Raw genomic sequence first — 17,208 nt, 5'->3', positions numbered from 1 at the left:
TCCAGTTCCCTTCGTAAAGAAGTCAAGGGGTCTGATGGACTGTCCATGAGTACAGGGGCAGTATCTAACTGAGAAGAGTCAGTGAACTGCCTTCTTGCTCCCTCTATTCTAGTAGCAGTAGCAACAAAGTCCTCCAGACTGGCTTCAGGACGGAGACTTTCTCTGAGCTTTTGTTGAGAAGTCTTTGGCAGAGCCTTCTCTACCCACTTCTTCACCATGAATTCCCCTGGTTGCTGAGGCAGCTTGGCGACCAGGGACTTTGTTCTTGTCATTAGCTCTGCAAATGTCTCCTTGGGCTGGAGCAACAGGTTGGCCAACTCATCTAGAATCTTCTCTTGATAATCCCCTGGTCGGAAAGCTTCACAGAACTGCTGTCTTAACATGGTCCAAGTAGTAAAGTGGTTTTCAGCAAACTGACTGTACCATTTATCTGCAAGACCATCCAAGGTGGACGGGAAGAGCACCAGGTATGCGTCTTCTCTGTTGAGGCCACGAACTCTGCAAAGAGAGACAAACCTCCGAGCATGGTCGTCTGCATCTTCTGCGAAGAGACCTTTAAAGGTAGGGAACTTGATGTTCACCTTTGCCAGAACACTTGTGAGCTCCTCCATGGCCTCTTGCACTTGAGTCTGTTGCTCTCTAGCTTGCTGTAACAAAATGGGTGAGAGCCTTATCGGAGAAGGTGACCTGGAGGATGTAGAACCGGTCGAAGGAATGGAGGTAGCCGTATGAGTAGGTATGGGTGATGGGGTTAATATGCTTCTACTGGGCACCAAGGGTTGACGCCGTCTGTGGTAGTACTTCAGAGGACTCAGTAGTGCACTTTGACGCTCCAAAGACCTCCTTGTATGTGTCATGCAGTAACCGCCAACCCCACCAAGCTTTGGGCAAGAAGACCTTCACTTGGGCAAGACAACCTTCACTTGGCTGAACATTGGTCTAGACTCTACTAGACCAGCGTGAGTGACTAGACCACCTGGCCTGGACTAGGACGAGGAGGGACTAGACCAGGGACGAGAAGGACTAGACTAGGACGAGGACTGGGTGGACCAGTGCGAGAGAGGACCAGACCAACAAGGCGAGAGACTAGACCAGCTAGATTAAGCTGTCAAGGGTGAAACTGGACCAGAGACCAACCGGCTGCACAGGCGAAGCGAAGAAAACTAGCTACTCAACAGAGTGAGACTTCAGTTGAGGTCCCACCGTGATCGCCAAAATGAGAGCACCTGTAGCGCGGATAATGTGTCGTGCTCTCTACAGTGTGGGTGCCCCTCAGTGCAATGTGCGTGACAATCTCACTCAAACCAATGGAAACTCTCTCAAACAGAATGAAACACAGAAACAAGGGATAACAACAGAGACACAACAGTGGACCAGAACATGTGGACTCGACTCGCTCAAAGAACCATGTACAGACTCTGGCGTGGAAGCACACTCAGCTCCAGCCCAGGACTCATAGGCACAATGGGGTGTCGAGGCTCAGATGTGCAAGGATGGTGAAGCATTGCTCTGTGTAAGACTCGCTCTAGACGACTACGTACAAGATAATGATGTGAAGCAGATGATGATAATGACCCAACGGCCCATAAATGTCAGCCACCTAAGCCAATCTCCAAAGTGAGTGGTGGTGGTGACCTGGCCACGATGTCCACTAGACCACCGTCCGTATCCTTCCACGTGTCACTGCCCAGCCCAGCCCAAGAGAGTCCGTCCAGTGTGAACCAGACCCGACGGTTCACACCAGACCAACTATACTAACTGAGTGTCTTGTGAAAGTGACATTGTAGCGTGCTACAACAACTTATCGTCATTTTGAGTTGTGAAGAAGAAACAAGTTTCACCCTTCGTCCCCATTGTGTGCTCTCTTGGTTGTATGCATCTATGCTTACAAGAGTTTTGAGTTCTCTCCTTCCTTATGTCTTTACAAATCTCACACATCAATCCTATGGTTGTAATACATCTAAGATAACAACTATAGAGCATTATTAATAGCAACTATAGATCATTAAATGCCTTAGGTTCTTTCCATTAGATGACTTAAGTTCTCTAAAAGGTCACTTGAATGAGAGATGAAGCATAATGTCATTGTCCAATCAATTGACATTAGTATGGTGTTGACAGTAGAGTTTGACCCTTTTCAAGAAGGCCTCAATTATCTTATTAAATTCTTGGAGGTGAACACCTAGAAATAGCTCAGAATGAAACGGCAAGGTATGAAGATTGCGCCTCTGCTTCCGCATGGACTTATGGATGCAGCAAGTACATAAAATAACTTGGAGAGATTTATATGTCTCTTATGCACATGAACCAGTGTGAGAGGATGTAGAGAATTGTAGAAAAGTTTTCTTAGCTTTGAGCTTATACAAAGCTTTCAAGAATAAGGATGGTGAGCAACATCCATAGGGGCAATGGTGGTAGACAATCTCTTGGCACAAAAGCAATCGAATAACAATTGAGGAAATCAAGTGTGTGTGCAACATCATACTACTACTTTAATAAGATGAAGCACCTTCCTAATACAACTTGAGAGGGATAAAGTGAAGTTTCCACAAGAAAACCTCTTTGGGATCTAGGCCCTTTAATTCCATAAAATTGGTGGTTGAAGTGGCTAGGGAAAGACTTTGAAGATAGAGCTTATGCACCCAATAAATAATGAGAAGGCCATCCTAAGAGCACGAAGGACAAAACAACAGTTCTCAAGGTAGACTGACTCATACACACACAGTTTGGCATTGTTGGCCTGCTAACTTCCAGCAAAGACAAGATTGCCAAAATGTGGGGCTTTTGCATCATTGTTAAGGCATAGATTTTTAGCAAGTTGATGGAGGTATTGTTTTGTATTAGACAAAGTACATTGAGACAATGTTATGTATTTTTAGCCTTGAAGATTGCAAACCTATTACCAATCGTATGGAGATAGGTTTGAAGCTTAGTATTCATGAACCTAGACACTATTTTCATGTCACTCTCTATCAAGAAGTTGTTGGTTTGTTGATTTATATATCGCTACGAGGTAACTGTTTAGTATGCACTCTTGCGGATGAGCAATTTTGTGCATAACCCAAGGTCTATGCATTGTTAGGCACTAAAGCGAATCTTTCGCTAAAATGGAACTATAAATCTTGGGCTACTTTATCCTAAGGAGAAATCATTGTCACCGAAGTACTTGTTTTTTTGTCTTGGAGTGGAGTGGTTGCTATGACTCACTAGTGTCCATTAGTGGTTTTGTTTCATGTGCGATACCCCACGCATATCTTGGTTGAGCGAGAAGAAACCTACAATGGTCACTTCTCGTTGTGAGGTTGAGCACAAGGCAACTTTTACAACTACTATTAAGTATGTCTTACTTACACGCCTTTTGATTGACTTCAATGGTGTACAACAGTCTACCACCATGATCTTCACTAACAATCAAAGTGCTTTGGAAACTACAAGATACCCAATGTTCCATGCTCACACAAAGCACATCGAGGTGCATTATCATTACATTAGAGACCCTACAAGCTTTTGTGCTTCACCAAGACAAAATTTGTTGATCTTTTCACAAACTAAAGTTTGGGGGATCTAAAACTTCCCTAGACATTAGTATCAACTCATAATCATCACATCACTCTCAAGGAATAGTTACCATAGTGATGTGTGAGAACACACTTGGGACCGTTGGAACATCTTTTTATCTCACTACAAGGATTTTCTTTCTAGGGCTTGTATAGACAGCCATCACTGTAGGGCAAGCCTCATCTTCGTATCAACACACTCAATAGTACTACTTTCTATGCTATGTTCTCGTGAGCTTCTCCTTCACATTGTCCTTATTCTCGTGTAATGAGGATTTCTTTTCTACTAGCTCTTACAATCATAGGATGGTGTACTCTTGCAATGAATTGCAAGTTTATTATCAACTCAATTTTCGAACGCCCATTTCAAGCAAGTCTATATCTCCATTTTATATGGTTATATAGTAAAGCTACAGCTAGTGGCAATAATTTGTCATTCCCCGTCTATGTGACCACATGCTAGCACACGCATTAGTGCACAAGCGCACTTCGCATTCACCTGATTAAGACATGCCCACAAACACGACCCAAGTGCAGACACTAGTCTTTGCAAAAAGGTATGTCTTCTTCACATGCAATCATGCCTACTGAAAATTCAATTATGCTGATTAGGAGCAAGAGGAAAAGTGTAGAAATATGAAAATATAGCTCAAATTTCTAAATTTTCTTCTTTGAAAAAGAAAGAAAAAAGTCTCTGGTTGGGATAATAATTTTTGTGAACTTGACAAGCACATGCGTGTGCACACGAGAGAGAGAGAGAGAGAGAGAGAGAGAGAGAGAGAGAGGTTTATAACGTCGTTTGAACAATCCCAAGAGGCCTCAAAAATCTACCTAAAGAATCATAAACTCAAGGACATGTTATTCAAGTGGGGATTGGATCTACCACATTTGTAGAAAGGTTATTCCAATCCCTCTTCTTACACACACACACACACACACACACATGAACGAGAAGTTTTTTTAGTGCCGTAGGAACAACCTCAAAGATCAATCCAATGAATCTTGACCTCGAGACTCGTTATTCTAAAGGAAATTGGGATAACCGATCTACCACACTCGGGCGATAGAAAGGTTATTCCAATTTCATCTTCTTATTCGCACCCATGAGGAGAAGTCCTTAATATCGTAGGAACAATCCCAAGAGACACGAGAGAGAGAGAGAGAGAGAGAGAGAGAGAGAGAGAGAAGCGTCTGAACAAAGATGATGTAGCTCATCACACATCAAATTCTTTTACAATGTCGATTAAAATTCCCTGGCATTCACTATTATGTATATGTATATAGCTTCTATTCTGGAGGTCCACAAAAATTATGAGTTAATGATGGGCTCAGAGAAAAAAATTGCTTGTGGGGCTGCCTCTTTGACGAGCAAAATTTTCTCACAGATATTAACAAGCTTTGACAATGAGCGTGTTGTATCACAGGCTTAAACAATTGCTGGTTCTTCCAGTAGAGGGTGGGTTAAGCGCCAACCAAGGGTAGATTTATCCCCGGTTCTCTGATACAGTACCTGCCATACAAAATTCAAGAGTCAACTATTTGTGATTGACAAGAAGTGTGTAGGCTATGTTACGCCTTTCTCCCTTCCCCTCTAGGGCATGTTTTTAACATCCCAAAAAAGCACACACTCAGCAAAACCACCAATACCTAAGGATATACATGCTAATATTTTATGTTGTTTTATGAGGAATTGATTGTGGTTCTCCATGTTGCGTCTTGGAAGCGATTATTATGGAGTAGAAGAGACCCATCATAGAGTTTATGCTATTTTCTTCATTCCATGTACTCGGCAACTTTTCTCAAGCCCAGCCGCAGAGCTTTGCCATCATCAAATTCACGCTGCTACCATCTCAACCTAGGGAGTCTACACACGCTATCAATTGCCTGGGTCCTTTAACACTGAGCAGTTCCATCAATCAAGGAGGGAGAATTCTTTTGCCTGATTCTTTCCATCAAAAGAACCAAATCCTTAAAGGGTGATTTACTCAGGGGGAATCATTTGGAGTTCATCCAGGGCTGGACTGGTCTCTGTAGGCTGAAAAGGATCTAGTGTAGCTAGAAGATGATGGATGTCCATCCACTTACAAAGAAAAGTATTGACGGCGTCCTTGTTATGTTCTCGGTCTTCTCCTCTATAAACAGGAGGTTTAAGATCTTTCATCCATGATGTAGTTTTTTGAGTATCGTTCACCATAGCATCATGAACAGGAGACTCAGATGCTGGAGGAACCCCTTCTGGTACTTTACCAACAGCGGGTGCAAGTGCAACACACTCTTCGTAACGCATGAAACAGACAGAGTATAGTGGCGCAAACCTCATGCACGTAAGCAACCTGCCAATTCAGTATCATCATGCACACACGCACTTTTGAATCAGCAAAAATAGCCTTAAAACAGCAGTGGCAACGCTGCTTGTGTTTGTGGCGATTGCAGAAAATTTAAACATATAACCCACCTAGATCAAATATGAAGGAGGGTTGATTTGCAACCTATCTAACGCGCAACCTAGCTGATTGGTTCAAGAAGCCAATTCATTACTAGCCTAATTGAGGCTCCCATAACACCAAAGTTGCTCCTACTGGTGCACTCATTGGCCACGACGGCATATACACACATTTTAAGCACTCAAATTAGTGCCAATCAAGATAATAACCATTCCAAAATCCTAGTCGTCCAAAGCCTCTCATGGAGAGCCCTTCCTGAGAGCTCTAACCTGGGAGCACTGCAATAGACTGACCACCCAACCATAGGAGTCCTCTTTATATAAGAATTAGACCTTGACCGTTCACACATGACCGGACAAGACCCACGGCTTTGGTGTGCTGGCGGGCTACACACCCTATGGCTGTCCTAAGCCTCCTAAAATCCCGTGTGGCCATCTAGCCCCAACCTAGACTCCAACCCCTAGCTCTGCACGAGCAGCGTGCCACATGTGCTCATGGTCCTGATGCTATTGATGGCGTGACATTGCCTCCCTCGCCAATCAAGAAAAAGTCTCAGTGCTATTTATCAGTAGAATTCTCCCAATCTGCTCACTCTCGAGCTGGTCGGTCCAAACAATACCTTAAGCTTTGTCTTACTCCAAGACACCGAGATGTCTGACTCCTAGCATCGTGGTGTATATTATGCGAGACAAAAACAACCATCACATTCCGTCCTGAGAAGGGTAACTAAGGGGACATATTATTATCATAGCTTTAGCTTGATCATAGGCTGCCATGCACAGGAGGTCATGCAGGACGAGTCACCTCAATGATAACAGCTTTGTAGTGAAAATTTGTTGTACTAAGATGTGACTGCATGGGAGACTCTTGCCCAAACTAACAGTATGCAGTAGAATATTTCCTATTTTATTGTACAAGAAGAAGCCAAAGACATTACAATATTTAGCTGCCTCAGAAATACTACTTCGTGATTCACACGTCACAGTAAAGAAAAAAACACATACCACTTTCTGGTCATCCCCACCACTGCATATGTGCTGATCATCGGATGAAATTGCCACCTGCCGAACACCACGCATGCATGAGGACTCTAGTTCTTGCAAAGGAAGTAAGCAAGAGGTCGTAGAAAGCACTCACAGTATTAACACAGCGAGTGTGGCTAATCATGTGTCTTATGCAAGGGTCTCCAAGCAACATGTCCCACATTGCAATGCTGATTCAGAGGGAGAAGTTTTTCTGAGTCAATTGCAATGTAACACTTTTAGATAGCGGCCAAACAACCAATGCACACCTTCCATTTCCACTGGCCGTTACTAATATAGGCTTGTTGTGAAACCAGCGTGCATCATTCACTCCTTGATCTCCTTCATCAACAAACCTACAGGCATAAGGTCAAAACATACATCTTCACTTCCACGTTACAAAGCAGTTTTGAAAAGTTGAAGGCACCGCACTTATACTTACAAACTTACACATTTACATACAACAAGATAAATTTCAAAATATAACACAATGACACAGTTGAGTTAAGCACTTGAATCAGAACAACAAGAGCCACTATCAATATCCAAAAAGCTGTTCTCAAATAGAACATTCCAAAACATTTTTTCGGTATTACTAATTTTGAGAGTTTTCATAAGTTAGCTCCACAACTTGCTCCTCTCTTCTAGCTACGAGGCATGAAAGGGGTGCAGAGCATGTGCCATGACATTACAAAGGCTTTATGTCACCAGGAGGTGTATTTTTCTTGTTGCCTTCTCTAAATATGTACTACATATTTTTATTTATTTTAATTTTACTGGTTTTCCCCGGTTTGAAACGGCCAGTGTGAAACGGCTACGGCCGAACAGGTTTCTCAATTCGGAAGTTTAGGTCGGTCAGACTGGGATTGGTTGGGCCAGTTAGCACTGGATTCTTATGAGTATGGAAGCCTGTGTACGCCAACTAGAATCTGGGCCACTCGGCAAGTCACTTACACTTTATAAGTCGGTGGGAAGTAGGGAATTAACTCAAAGGGGCAAACTGGACACTTGGCAGAAGGAGAGCCACCTACAAGATACTTCAGCAAGAGGGGGCGCCCATTTTGAGAGACACTGATTTTTGCTCATTAAGTGACTTACAATGTGTGTGAGTTGTGGGTGCAGTTCACAGCTTTCCTGGAAAGCTTGCCTTCTCCTTTGTCTCGTGTAGCGTGATGATTTCTCTCGTGCATCTCTGTCTCCCCTTTGCACATCCCGTTAGTTGGGCTACTCAGATGATCATGTACAGTTATGAGGGTTTATGAGCGTTTGCCAAGGCAAGAGCCTTCTGAACAGGAACCGGATTAGCTAATTGCTAATCCCCCACACGTACGCACAGTTCCATCACGAAAGATTGTGAATTTGGAGAGTTTTCTTGCATGAAAATTCGTACAATTTATAGGGGAACTGTCCCATTGATTGCAGGAGCCCTTGGGACACGTGTAGCGTTGTTCGCTCCGGTTAAAACGATCCGAAACAGTGAATTATGGCCTGCTGTGTTTTTCTGCAGGTTTAGGGTTTCGCACCTAAACTGCAAGGGAACAATAGGGGAGCTCCGTGCGAGCCTTGGGATGTGTGTACAAAGTTTTGGGCATCTGACAGCGGAAAAACAGAGAATTACAGCACGCTGAAATTCTGTTACAGCTCACCAGAAAGCTTCTAGATTGCGAGGCAATCCGTCCTAGAGAGGTACTTTTGACTTGCAAGGCTTCTAGCGCCGTTATGCTACCAAGATCAGGTTGAAAACCTGCATTGTCATCCCTCACCATGTTTGGACAACTTTGTGAGAGTTTGGTTTAAGTGTTCGGATCGTCAACTTTTAATTGAATAAAGAAATACCGAAAGGGACGCTAGTCTCTGGGGCCTACAGGATGTCGGTCTCGTGCGCGCAGTGACATTCTAGTCGCTGGACACAATTGTATTCTCTTTTCTTCACAGTGCTCTGTGTAAAGTTAACAGATAATTGAGTTAGTACTGCCCTCTACTATGTACACCCGGTTATATGGTTCCATCGACGGGATAGTCACTAATTCTTCAAAAAGTGCAGCGTGGATTGTTGTGTGTGAAAGTAGCACAGCTTCTCGTTATGGCAGAGAAGAGAGACCAAATACCTGAAGAGGGATCTTCCTCACATGGCACAGAGAAAGTTCCTTCAACTCTTCAAGAAGATGACAGGTTGTTTAGAGCTCAACTAAATGTTTCAGCACTTGGCTAGCAACCCAATGATGCAGGAGTTCTTACTGGCTCCTCCACAGGAATTTCAAGCTCTGACATAGGGTTTTTCAGCCTTCGACACAGGGCATGAATGAGCCGTTGCAAGAAAAGCAGATTTCCAATGCACAGAGGACTCGTGATGCTCGAGGGAAAGCCCATGTGGTTGAGCAACCGGGTGTCCAATGATCCAAGGCAATTTGCTTTAGCTGGACAGGAACCGTTTGTGAATGGTCAAGGGAGTAACGAAAATGCTATGCGTCAGACCTTTCCATTATCCATTACATATCCTGGTTATTTTGGAGGTGGTTCAATGTTCCAAGCTATGGTTGGACCTTCCACAGGTTATATGCCACGGAATGTGTTTGGGACAATGCAAAAAGGCATGGGTAACCCTATGTACGGGAACATGTGTGTCCAACCACGTTTTCAGGGTGCCTATGGTCAATTTCGAATGCCTGGAACACAATTTGGAGCACCACTTTTGCGGACACCTGCTTATGACAATGTCACTCCTTTGAGTCGGCCTAAAGATTACAAGGAAGGTGGACAGGGAGTGAAGTTTGAGACTTTCAAGGGAACTGAGGATCAACTGAAGGCTTCGACCTTCATACAGCAGTTCGATGCAGCTTATGTTGGAGGAAACTTCACAATCTTCGAAGATACGCAAGACTGCCACTTTCTTTTCTTCAAAGGGAATGTGCTTCAATGGTGGACCGCATTGTTGAACCAGCGTCAAGCCCCAGCAACGTGGGTCCAATTCAAACAGCTTTTTGCACCTGCATGGCTTACAAACACTTTTGAAGTGGATGTGATGACGGAATGGCACAAGTTGAATGCTAAACAGTATGCAAATCGAGAAGAGTACAATAAACAATCTTGGGCCGCACTGTTGCTAGTAACCTCCTATAGATTTGTGCCATTGTCAAAACAGATTGAGAAGTATTGTTGCGGATTGTCCAAGAAAATCAAGGACTACTCTACAAAGACTATTGTCATGAATATGGCGTAGTTGATTGAGAATGCAAGAGTGGCTAGCAATCTATCGAAGGGGGGTTCCGATGGATTTAATAGCCACAAGATAGGGTCCTAGGTGAGCAGTTTTCAGCCAAGGGCAATGCTACAAGAAAGCATAGTCACAAGGGACGCCTCCCGAGGAGTGGGGACGTGGGATGGGGCTCAAATGGATTTTTAGTGTAAAAACAAGGGGCGGACAGCAAGTGGGGACGGAAAAGTGGGAACGAGAAGCCCACAAATGGGCGTCCCATGTGACTATGCAGCAAAGACTTCTATGCCTGCCACAAACAAACCCTCCACTGATGAAGCTGACACGTCCAAGAAGCAATCTAAATCTTCTTCTGGGTGAGGACAAGGACAGAAAAGGCATATTTCTGGCAAATCTTTTGAAGAAAGGAAAGCTCTAAGAGAGGTCAAGAAATGCTACATTTGTGAAGAGGAGGGACATTTTGCTAATGAATGCCCACAGAAGAAGTCACAGGATAAGGATGACAAGTGGGAGCATAAAGGAAAGAAGCCAAAGCCCAGTGCACGACTTGTCCCACATTTGGTTGGAGACCAGCCAAGCATAGATGACACGGAACTATGCAGAGCTTGGGGCAAAGTTAGAGACTAGACAGTGCTGGTTTTCTTTGATCAAGAAGCCCGTGCAAATTTCATATCACCAGAATTGGCATCAAAGTTGGGCATTCGTGCAGAGGAGATGGGTATGACAGGTGAAGCACGTTTGGCATGCCCAGGTCATTCAGAGCCTATTACCCTCATTTTGGGGAAGCTTTATCTGCACATTCAGAGCTATGTGGATGCAGAAGAATTTCATATTATGCCACTTGAGGGCTGTGATGTGTTATTGGGTATCCCATGGTGTTACATGTTGCATGCTACGGTGGATACTTACAACAAAAAAATTACCCTTGTACATACAAGAAAGACTCGTATCCTTGATGTAAAGCTTAAAGGCGAGTCTGTTCTAGTTGTTTCTGCTTCTACTATTTCATTTGTAATAAAGAATCATCTTTCTGCGTACTTGATCTTTGCAAAAGAAGTACATGAAGTTGTATCTAATTTATCTACATTAGATAAAGACAAAACGATTTTTTTGAGTGGTTTTAGTGATTGTTTTTCGGACTCTTTGCCAAGGGAGTTATCTCCTTAGAGACCTGAGGATCATACCAGTAACCATAGATCTTGTGCTAGGTTCTAGTCCACGGAATAGACCACCGTACAAGGTTAGTGCAACCTAGCAGAAAGAGATTATGAGTCAGGTCAACGAGCTTTTAGAGAAGGGGCTGATTCAGCCCAGTTCATCCCCTTTTTGTTCGCTTGTACTCCTAGTGCAGAAGAAGGATGGTTCATGGCGCGTGTGCATTGACTATCGCGCCTTGCATAAGAATACCATCAAGAACAGGTTCCCCATATCGAGGATAGATGACATTCTTGATCGGCTTGAGGGAGCGTCATTGTTTACAAGGATAGCGTGGGTACCACCAAATACGCATTAGGCCAGAAGATGTCCATAAGACCGAGTTCAAGACAACATTTGGTCTCTATGAGTTTCTTGTAATGCCATTTGGTCTCACAAATACTCCTGCAGAAAGAATCATCTTTCTTGTTACCCGGAACGCGAAACAGAAACGGCGACAGGACAGGAACGGCTAGGGGTTCGGAACGGGAACGGCGCGGAACGGGAGGTATAAAAAACACCCAAATAGTGCATTTTTTAGCTCCTTGTGTTTAAATACAAGGAGTATTAGAGTGCTTTGACTCTAATACTCACAAAAAACTCATTTTGAAGACCATTCAATCTTGCTATGACTAGATGATGTGAGAGAGAGAGAGAGAGAGATTTGAGAGAGTGGGAGGGAGAGGAAGAGAGCTTGAAGGCTTAAAGCCTTGAGCCTTGAGAGAGTGAGTCTTGAGAGGGAGAGATCTTGAGAGTGTGAGAGGGAGAGAGCTTGAGCCTTGAGGATTAGCTTGTGGAGAGAAAGGGGGAGGGGGGTGCATTTTATGAGTCCTTGAGGCCTTGCACACTTCAAAAAGAAGCCCAAACATTTACTTCAATTTTTTCAAATTTTGCCAAATTTGTTTGTAGCCGTTGGCCGTTCCAGGGGCATTCCGGAACGTTCTGGGGGCGTTCGGAACGTTCCGGAACGGCCGTTCCGGTTTGCACTGGCCACCCGGAACGTCAAACGTTTCGGAACGTTCGGGAAGGGAACTGCCCCCCCGGAACGCCGGAACGGGGGCTAGGGGGCGTTCCCCGGTAACTATGGTTTAATAGAATGATGGACATAATTTTTACACCACATAGAAACTTCGTTGGTACCTTCTTTGATGACATGATTGTCTAATAAAAGTCCAAAGAGGAGCATAGGGATCACTTGACCGCGGTTTTCAATGAGCTACGCAGGAACATGTTACTCATTAGTTGCAAAAAAGAGTGAATTCTTTTTGGAAGAGATTCACTTCCTTGGGCACATTGTTTCAAAGGATGGGGTACGCATAGGTCATGCCCTAGCTTGAAGTCCGTAGCTGACACTCGAAGCTTTCTAGGCTTATGTTCCTATTATAAGAGGTTCATCCGAAATTTGGTTGAGATTGCTTCTCCACTCCATGCACTGCAAGGGAAAGGAGTTACTTTCAAGTGGACAGCCAAGGAAATTTTAGCCTTCAAACACTTGAGAGAGAAGCTGACTTCAGATTCGGTAATCATTTTGCCAGATCTTTCGAAACCTTTTGTGGTTCAGTGTGATGCATGTGGCCACAGTCTTGGTGCAGTTTGAATGCAAAATGGCCGAGTAGTCGCATATGAGAGTACAATTCTTTTGAAGATCGAAAGGAACTTGCAAGTTTATGAGAAAGACTTGCTTGCTACAATAATTCACGCTCTCACCAGTTGGAAACACTATCTGCTAGGGGCTGATTTTGTTGTCCAAACTGATCACCAAACCTTGCGATGCTTTCTCACACAAACGAGGTTGTCTAAGAAACACATAGAATGGGCAAATATCTTGTCAATGTTCCATTTTCAGATTGTGCATGTGCCATGTGCAAGGGAAAAAGAACGTGGTGGCTGACGCGTTGTCAAGCCCCAAATTTCAGCAATGTCAATTCTGTACCATTGTGAACTAGACGAAATGAAGACACAATATGCTGAAAATTCAGATTTTGCAAGGATCTATGATTGGCTTGTTGATGGGAAACATCATGAGCACTATATCCTCAAGAATGACTTTCTCATGATGCATGGAAAGTTATGCGTTACTACACAGTTACGGCCAAAGGTTTTGATGGAAAGTCATGCTCCACCTTATGTTGGGCATCGTGGAATTGATGCGACAATGAAAGGGGTTGAGGCATTTTTCTATTGGCCAGCTTTGCGTCAAGATTTTCACACATTTTTAAGATCATGCTTAGTATGCCAAAAAGTCAAATTTGACAAGCAAAAGCAACCGGGATTGTTGCAACCATTGCCGATCCTTGATAGGCCACGGGAAAGCATAGCGATGGACCTTATCTTTGATCTTCAAAGACCGCAAACAAGCAATGATGGGATTTGGACTATCATTTGTAGGTTCAATAAGCAGGCCCATTTCATTCTTGTTAGGAAGAAGATAAAGCAAGAACACATGGTCAAGATATTCATGAGTAATATCGTTAGGTATCACGGGATGCCTCAATCAATTGTTAGTGACAGGGATCCTCGTACGACGAGTCTTTTCTGGAAGGCATTGTTTGAGAACATGGGCACTACGCTAAAGTTCTCATCTTCATTTCATCCACAAACTTATGGACAATCAAAAGAGGCAAATTTCACTGTCTTGGATCTGCTCAAATGTTATGTGTCAGAGCACAAAGCAACTTGGGAACACCATCTCCCATTCGTTGAATATGCTTACAATAACATTGTGCATATGTCAACAGGTAAGGCACCATTTTTAGATAGTGGAAGGAGGGAAGAAAGATCCGCCCATTTTGCAAACTAAGGACAAGATATTTGAGGGAGACAAATATGTGCAAGATATGGATGAAACATACACGAAGATAAGAATTGCTCTTGAGAAGACTCGGGCTTAGCAAAAGAAAGTTGTTGATCGTCACAGTCGTGAACTTGTATTTTCACTTGGTGATTGGGTATTTTTGCGGTTTGAAAAGGCCAGGTTAAGGAAGAGCAAAGGCAAGGAACGCTTGTTTCCTAAGCTCAGCATGCGGTATTATGGTCCTTTTCAGATTTCAGAAAAGATCAACAATGTAGCTTACAAGTTGAAGCTACCAGAAGGCTGGAAAATATATAATGCTTTTCATGTCAACCTTCTAAGGCCCTTTGTTGGCGATGTGCCAAAGAATATGCTTGATGAGGAGCAGCCCGAAGAGGAAGAGTTGGATGAGATTCTTGTTCCTGATCAGATATTGGCACATAAAGAAAGGAAGGTTAGAGGAAAGGTTGCAAGACGCTATTTGGTGAAGTTCAAGAACTTGGATGCCAAATGGATGGAAGAGTCTGAATTGGTTGATTCAACTTAGCTATTGCAACTGTATCTTGAAGCCTTTCAGATGGAGCCCACAATGACTTGATGTAGCCCTTTGGAGCACAGTAAGAGCATGGTTAACGATGCTCATAGGAGTAGTTAAGCAATTGTATCTACTCTTTTCGTACACAATTTGGCTAGAGAAGTTTGTGCTTGAGAGTACACCAGAAGACTTCTATGCTTGATATATGTGTGCTAGCCAGGTTGGTGGGATTCTTTACTCGTCCAACGCTAAGTTTCCGGAAGCATGTATATCTTGGATTCCCATCATAGAATATATGTGATATCAGGAGTTATCAACATGTATTATTGGCATGCAAGCGAGATCGCTTGCAGTATTTAAGGGTGGGGTGTGTCACCAAAAGGTGTATTTTTCTTGTTGCCTTCTACTACATGTTTTTATTTATTTTAATTTTATTGGTTTTCCTCGGAACCCTTGAAAACGTGCAAGTGGCCATTGCATTCCCAGTGTGAAACGGTTGCAACCGAATGGGTTTCTCACAGCGTGAGTCTAGGCCGGTCAGTCTGGGACTGGTGGGGCCAATTAGCACTGAATGGTGATGAGTATGGAAGCCTGTGCGCGCAAAATGGAATCTCGGCCACTCGGCAAGTCACTTACAGCTTTATAAGTTGGTGGGAAGTAGGGAATTAACTCAAAGGGGCAAACTGGACACTTGGCAACAAGAGAGCCACTTGCAGGACAACTCAGCAAGAGGGGGGACCCATTTTGAGAGGCTGATTTTTTCTCGTTAAGTGACTTACAGAGTGTGTGTGAGTAGTGGGTGCAGGTTCACAGCTTCAATTGAAAGCTTGCCTTCTCCTTTGTCTCATGTACCGCGATGATTTGCTCTCGCGCATCTCTCTCTCCCCTTTGCATATATGGTAATGCCCCACTAATTGGGCTACTCAGATGATCATGTACAGTTTTGAGGGTTTTATGCACGTTTGCTAAGGCAAGAGCCTTCTGAACAGGAACCGGATTGGCTAATTGCCACTCCCCCACAAGTACGCACAGTTCCATCGCGAAAGTTTGCGAATTTGTACGAATTTTCTCACGTGAAAACTCGTACAATTTACAAGGGTGTCAAATTGCGTGCGAGAGCTAGTACATAGTGGCTTTTTGGCAGCCTGTGCAGCTTGCGACCATCCTTTAGTGAGTCAACGTCACTGTCTGTGGGACTGCCCCATGGCACAGCAGGTTTGGCTTCGGGTTCTTCGACTAATGCAAACTCTTTCAACAGCGCGGCAATACACTTAGGGTGTTGCAGCCTGGTCCACCCTCACGGTCCCTATGCTCCATTTAGAGCTAGCCTACACCAGAAGGATGATAGTGCATAGTTACAGGGAATGGCCATTTCTAGGTCTCCGTTCCCCGTTCCCATACCAACTTCCCATTCCGTGTTTCAAACGTGAGTATCTGTAACAGGGCATGGCATTCCATGCCCGTTGCCGTTCCTCGTTCCCTGTTTCGATTTCCCGTTCCGGGTAACTATGTGATAGTGATCCAAGGGGGTCGTCCTAGACTTCAGCTTGCCACAAAGCTTACCCCCAAGGAGTGGTGCAGTGTGAGAGAGGTGTGTCGAGAGCTCCTCTGTGGCCTAACACTCTGGTTCATTTGACGGGCCCGTTGCTTCCATATCTTTGAGGCTCGCCATGTTCCACCGGCGGAGACTGTTCGTGACTTTTGGTTGGAGCCGATTCACACTCTCAGGGGTCAGTTCGAGAGACTTCAGGGCAACTCCGACCGCATGCGAGAGCGAAGAGAGGCTTTCCTACGACTTTGGCTCCCACAGTTATGGTCCAAGGTGCACCCGGATGGCATTACCGGCAACCTGTGTGGCTTTTTCCTCCTCCCATTTTGTGATTTAGCCCCATTGTACATATTCTGCTCACTCACAAGGAGAGTCTCCCCATGCTTTCAATGTAGCCCTCTTTACTAGAGGTGGTTTGTAGCCGTATGGGCAGGTTCTATTAAATAATACAAGAATCTTGTCTCGAAAAAAAAAACCGAGGGTCCTCTCTCTGTTCAGTTGCTCATCAGCAGACTCACTTTAGTAGTGGACCTCGGTTCATATTTAAAGGCCTTGACCCGTCATCAGTTTGTGACATCCCCCCTTCTTGAAAGAAAACAATCGTCCGCGATTACAGCATACTTGCAAAACAAACTCAAGTTAGCTCAAAAATTTCCGAGGGTCATTCCGAGGGACATTCCGAAGGACAATCCGAGGGACAATCAATTTTCTCATTCCAAATCGGAGCTCTTGATTTCATGGGTCGTTGGCTTCCCAGAATCTCATCCAATAAGGATTCGAGATTGGAGCTCTTGATATCTTGGGTCGTTGGTTTCCCAAAAATATCTCATCCAATAAGGAGTCTCATTCCAGATCCGAACTCTTGATATAGCCTGGGTCGTCGGTTTCCCACAAGTATCTCA

The 17,208-nt window shown here is 44.1% G+C and overlaps 1 protein-coding gene across 2 annotated transcripts in view; it reads right to left on the bottom strand.

Moving 5' to 3' along the window:
• Positions 1-4,749: 4,749 nt before the first annotated feature.
• LOC147434900 (ribonucleoside-diphosphate reductase subunit beta) overlaps positions 4,750-17,208 on the bottom strand; it is a 194,258-nt gene continuing 181,799 nt past the window's right edge. The window contains exons 18-21 of one of the 2 annotated variants that reach the window (XM_086491290.1): positions 7,293-7,379; positions 7,139-7,214; positions 7,006-7,062; positions 4,750-5,067 (exon numbers count right to left, since the gene is read on the bottom strand). In XM_086491290.1, the coding sequence (XP_086347416.1) occupies positions 4,984-5,067; positions 7,006-7,062; positions 7,139-7,214; positions 7,293-7,379 (304 nt within the window). In that variant the 3' untranslated portion in view covers positions 4,750-4,983. Of the gene's footprint in view, positions 5,068-7,005; positions 7,063-7,138; positions 7,215-7,292; positions 7,380-17,208 lie in introns of those variants that run through there. The other variant, XR_015185398.1, reaches the window with a different exon arrangement.

The sequence above is a fragment of the Adiantum capillus-veneris genome, chromosome 19, assembly GCF_014529385.1.
Source record: "Adiantum capillus-veneris isolate H3 chromosome 19, ASM1452938v2, whole genome shotgun sequence".
Taxonomy (NCBI): Eukaryota; Viridiplantae; Streptophyta; class Polypodiopsida; order Polypodiales; family Pteridaceae; genus Adiantum; species Adiantum capillus-veneris.
The sequence above is the reverse complement of the archived record's forward strand: the minus strand, read 5'-3'. Positions and strand labels throughout refer to the sequence as shown.